Raw genomic sequence first — 5,918 nt, forward strand, 5'->3', positions numbered from 1 at the left:
AGGCTATACCAACTGAAGCGAACTAACAGCGTAATTAAATTGAATGATAATGTAGGCTATACCAACTGAAGTGAACTAACAGCGTAATTAAATGGAATGATAATGTCGGCTATACCAACTGAAGGGAACTAACAGTTAATTGGCAGTTAAATAGGCCTATGTGTGGTCATTAGGCCTACTGACGGTCGATAATGATAGTGGTTAATATTTAACATGACAGAGAATGTCGGGGTAGCAAGTTAATTAAAAGGCCTTACAATGTAAATGCTGCATAATGGCACAGCATTTCATAACTTTACTGTGGGAAAGTTGATATGTTGATTTATGCGGGCTTAACTCGGGTCAGAATCCCCCTATTGAGAATATGAAAGGGAGGATACTATTTTATTGTATCAGAAACTAATGTTGTGAGTTGTTATTTGAGACCTGCAAGCTGTTCACTCGTATGCGATATGCTCACTAGTGTGTTTAACGGACTCCATGGTTGGAAAGTGAAGAGCCCTCGGGCCTTATCACCTTACACGATCATTTAGATACGTGATGTCATTATTGACTGATAACGGTTATTTGTTGTCTAGTTAAAAACGTGTGATTAGATCATTATGTTTGAAATATTTGAAACATGACAGTATCATTTCCATTATCGGTGGTGAGCACTAGATTTTATAATATTGGATTTGCCTGTAGGCCTCAGTTATGAGTGTTCAAGCACCAGTTTTCTATGGAGTTAACCTACTTGTGTTAAATTACCCTTAAAGTCATATTATTAAGCACTCATATTTCGCTTTGATCGTTACATTTCGTTTCCGTTCAAATAAACCCAGGGCTGTCTATGTTTGGCCTACCCACCAAGAAATTGTAGCACTGCTAAAATGTTATTAAGTGAACGACTGTTCACATCACAGCGTTGGAACGGAAAAGGCAGATGGATAGGCCTAAAAGTGTTCCAGAATGGTAATGGTTTGTAGGGAAAATTACCTCCCAGCTGCCAACATCAACATTCTTATGTGATTGCAGGAAATATCCATTTTGGTCAAATTTCCTTTCAATATAAAATACAAATAAAATAACAATTAAGTGTAAGTGAAAAAATATTTAATTACATCCCAAAATATATTTGTAATAAAAACCGAATAAAACATGTAAATATGCAAAACAAACAAAAGCAGAACAGAATACCTGTGTGTAAAGTGTGTCCTTCGAATGGAGGCAATGAAACAGTACCTACTGGTCGATGGATGTTTCTGTCCCCTCTCTCCTTCCTCCTCTCTCTACCGCTCCACAGCAGTAACAACAGTTTGTCGTGACGCGGAGGGACGCACATTGTAGGTATTGAGAACACATTGATGATGAAAGAAGATGTAATATAGCATACAAAAAGTAACATCGTCCCAGGATGAGCGAGATTAGTAGTAAAAAATCATATTCCGCCTCTCATACGGAAGGCGAACATGAATGAGTCGCTTTCTAAGTTCCAACATATCCACGTCAAGGTCAAGGCACTTGGATCCAACGGTCGACCATGCATGCAACATTACGCATCCCAGAGGCTGTATGTCAGGAGAACATCGTCAGATAGTTCGTTGTCAGTTAGTCGGAGGCTCGGAGCACCAACGTTATTATTCCTCTTGGTTAGTGTCTGAAAGTGGCGAGGTGGAACAGTCCGATTTACGGTCGACGTCTCGAGACCTCTCATGCTCTGAAAGCTGCTCGCTCGACGGGATGGAATTCTTCTTAGGACGGCCTTTTGGTTTGGTTGGAGATTCCAATCCTCCTCCTTGTAGGACCTGTACAGTAGAAACGATTCAAGTTTCAGTTAAAACAATTCAACCGTCCGCAATGAAACGGTTTAGTCCTACCATAAAACCAACATAATTGACAAGTCATTCTCCTCCTTGTCATATTGTTCATAATAAGAAATAAGAACTTACTATTTTCTTCCATTTCATTCTCCTGTTCTGGTACCAGGTCTTGACTTGTAGTTGACTCAGATCCAGACACTCAGCAAGATCTATTCTACGTGAACAAAGACAGAAGCGATTAGAGAGATTTCCTTTACATTCTCTAATAGCACACTATGACGCTGCCTTGAACTAAAAGCAGTCGATAGTCAATGGTATTAAAGGAGGATATTTTCTTTGGTTTCATCAGTCATAACAGCAGATAAAGCATTTGCATGTTTTTATTTCTGCCTGTCGCCTTTTCCGCACATCACCAATAACTCGCCTTGGGATAAACGAAGTTGATTGAATTCATTTGAATACCTGTCAGGTGTTGAAAGGTACTTTTGTTTCTCAAATCTCTTCTCCAGGCCCATGAGCTGTAGCTCAGTGAAGACTGTCCTGCTCCGTCGGCCCTTTTTGGTCTTGCTGCTGCCGTCGCCGAGGTGCTCCAGTTTGCTTCGGAGGTGGATGTCCAGCGGTAGGTGGTGGGAGGCTGAGCCGTGTTGCAGGCCTGGAGCCCCAGATAGGAGAGCAGAGCCTAACGGTGATCCAAGTGAACAAGAGAGTGGCGACATGGGGAACTTCAGGATACCCGACTGGTCGGCCTTCAAAACTGAAAGTCAAAGTCCAACAATATCACATTTAAATGGAATTATTCTAGGTCTACACAAAGATAATTAATTTAACACTGCCTATAGGCTGCACACTTGACTATTAGCTTGGCAATTACAAACTAATGATGGTCAGTTCTCTTGGTAAAAATAAAGGTTAACATGAATACAGAGAAATGTTACTAAAACATTTTATTTTATAATATTATTATTAGTAGTATTATTGTATTATATCTGTATTATTTTAATAATAGTTAAGTCATAGTAGTATTGTAGCCTATTTAAGATATTATTACATTATACTACGATAGGCCTCGGCCCAATACAAATAAGAATAATTTAATTGTAAAATGGTATTGTATTTATTTTATAATTATGGTAATACTTCTAGCAATAGTTATATTATTATAAACATTATAGATGTATATTCGTATTAACGTTGAAAATATAATTTCAATTAATGTCATATGTAACCAAATGCATCTACTTTCTAGTCGAAATATTGACACGCAAAGTGACTTCACACTACTACTCTCTTAGTGTTTTCACCCACCAACACAATTTCCCTGAGCCAAATTCATATGACCCATACGACTGCTGAAATGCATAAATAGTGGTATTCGATAAACAAGGACTAGTTTTACAAATCGCATGACCAATCAATGTAAACACGTGTAATAGGTTCTGGCCTTTCTAGGGAGTTTTTCCTAGTCACCGTGCTTCTACACCTGCATTGCTTGCTGTTTGTGGTTTTCAGCTGGGTTTCTGTACAGCACTTTGTGACATCAGCTGATGTAAGAAGGGCTTTATAAATATATTTGATTGATTGATTGATAATACTACACTGGAAAAAGAACATGAGTCCAATACTCTGAAGGCATCGCCCTTTCTAAAGTCTGGTGACCCAGTGTGAACATTCGCTCGAGTGGAAACATTCACAAGATAAACTTGTCTACATTTTTTGATACAGCAATATGTACTTTAGAAACCTTAAAGATCCAATGAAATTACAATGTTGTTTTTGAAATACGGTGAATTAGGGTGCCCGAATGGCGCAGCGGTCTAAAACGATGCAGTGCAAGAGGCGTCCCTGGTTCGTATCCAGGCTGTATCACATCCGGCCGTGATAGGGAGTCCCAATTGGCCCGGGGTAGGCCGTCATTGTAAATGAGAATTTGTTCTTAACTGACTCTCCTGGTTAGATAAAAAGGCACGCACTGGTAACGCGCTTCTCTCGATTGCTTATTTTGGGGTGCATGGTTGACCTTTGCCCTATAACCTACCATTTGTAGGCTATATATACACATTTAAAACGTTCCTAGATCGTGCACTTTCAATAAGTAAATAATAACAGAAACACAAATGTAAACAGGCTCATATTTAAAGATGCATTAAATCAACTTGTTTTACGAGCGCCATTTGAGACAATTACTGCCTGAACGAATCAAAAGCATTCATCTGGAGTAGGGTTTCCCAAACTCGGTCCTGGTCTAGAGAAGACTATATAACAAAGACTAATTGCAAATACAATCACATTTTTTCGGGTACACACCTCCATCTTAAAACAAGCTAGAATCAAAAGCAGTGCATTTTACCCAGGTGGTTGTGGTATGGCCGTGCGGATAACAGAGCTTGTACTCCGAACTTGAGCAGCTCCCCTGCCGGGGTAGACACCTTATGGTCCGGGTGGTCGGTCAGAATCTCTTCGATCATGAAGCTCCGGTAGCGATGTGAGTGGGAGCGGTGGTCGTTGTAAGCCTCCGGAAGATAGTAGTGAGCCCCCAAGTCCAAGGGATGCTGCATGGTTCAGTTCGGTCAGCGGGAGAGACCGAGTGCAATAAAAACGTTAATTTTTCTTCCTCCTTGGGTAGTCTAGCTATACCGTAGAGACATGCAATCACATTTAAACAGCCGTCCCTTCTCACTTTACAACTCTGGGATGGAATAAGTCACTCGGGTGCAGGGCTGGAAGTTAACATTCTCAACTGGACACTGAAATAAGCCCGTCCTGATTCTGCCTAGTGGCTGAATCAAACCGTTTCTTTGCTAAAAACCCAACTATGCAGATTGCAATATGGAACCAAACGTCCTCAAAGTGTCATCATAATGTTTAATTTCCGGCCAATATCAAGTAATGCAGTCTGCCCCTGTTTACTGTAGGCTATAGCGTCGCCGAGAGTATGCATGGAGCAGTTCAAGGCTTATAAGAGAGTTCCCTTTCTATGCTCCTCCCCTCCTTAGACGAGCCAGCCTCTCAGACCCGAGGAAGGAAGGAAACATCTATTAACACTACTTTGCATGCTAAAATAGGCAAATTATTTAAGCAAATTAGTAGGCATGTATTTGGTTTGGACACATTAGCCTGCCTATCTACTCTTGACCAGAGAAAGCAAGAGAGATTTATTGTGCACAATGTTGAAGGAATGCTGGCGTGAGATGGTCAATTTGAAGGGCCCAATGGCTACCGTCTTTGAAATGCATTTTACAATGAATGTTAAAACATTTTGTTGTAGAAAGTAAACATTTCGATTAAATATATCAGGGAAATGTATACAAATGTAGGCCTATGCAATTTGTTAAAGACATGCAATTCATTCATACCCAAACACTGAACAATACCAGATCAGGTCATGCAACATTGTTTAGAAATGGAAATATACACTGATGGCCGGAAACATCAATCTCTTAGTTTGCTTCATTAATGATGACTTGCTCCAGCAGGTATATTTCACTGGTCACCCCCAAAAGCCTATTCCTACTTTGGCCGCCTTTCCTTCCAGTTCTCAGCTGCCAATGACTGGAAAGAATTGCAAAAATCACTGAAGCTGGAGACTCATATCTCCCTCACTAGCTTTAAGCACCAGCTGCCAGAGCAGCTCACAGATCACTGCACCTGTACATAGCCCATCTGCAAATAGCCTCTCCAACTACCTCATCCCTATATTGTTGTTTTTTTCTTCTCCTTTGCACCCCAGGATCTCTACTTGCACATTCATCATCTGCACATCTTTCACTCCAGTGTTTAATTGCTAAATTGTAATTACTTCGCCACTACGGCCTATTTATAGCCTTACCTCCCTAATCTTACCTCATTTGCACACACTGTATATAGATTTTTTCTATTGTGTTATTGACTGTACATTTGTTTATTCCATGTGTAACTCTGTGTTGTTGTTGTTTGTGTCTCACTGCTTTGCTTTATCTTGGCCAGGTCGCAGTTGTAAATGAGAAATTGTTCTCAACTGGCCTACCTGGTTAAATAAAGGGTTAGGGTTATATATATAAATACCTGGTTAAAAAAAGGGTTAGGGTTATATATAAATACCTGTTTAAATAAAGGGTTAGGGTTATATATATAAATATC

General features: G+C 40.0%; 1 protein-coding gene across 1 annotated transcript; it reads right to left on the bottom strand.

The window, feature by feature from the left end:
- Window positions 1-1,619: 1,619 nt before the first annotated feature.
- LOC139371476 (homeobox protein BarH-like 1) lies at window positions 1,620-4,357 on the bottom strand. Its single transcript, XM_071111922.1, has 4 exons — window positions 4,150-4,357; window positions 2,265-2,556; window positions 1,932-2,016; window positions 1,620-1,787 (listed from the first exon to the last, which is right to left on the bottom strand). The coding sequence occupies exons 1-4, from the start codon at window positions 4,355-4,357 to the stop codon at window positions 1,620-1,622; spliced, it is 753 nt and encodes a 250-aa protein (XP_070968023.1).
- Between the last annotated feature and the right edge of the window lie 1,561 nt (window positions 4,358-5,918).

The sequence above is a fragment of the Oncorhynchus clarkii genome, chromosome 17 (genome assembly GCF_045791955.1).
Source record: "Oncorhynchus clarkii lewisi isolate Uvic-CL-2024 chromosome 17, UVic_Ocla_1.0, whole genome shotgun sequence".
NCBI classification, from domain to species: domain Eukaryota; kingdom Metazoa; phylum Chordata; class Actinopteri; order Salmoniformes; family Salmonidae; genus Oncorhynchus; species Oncorhynchus clarkii.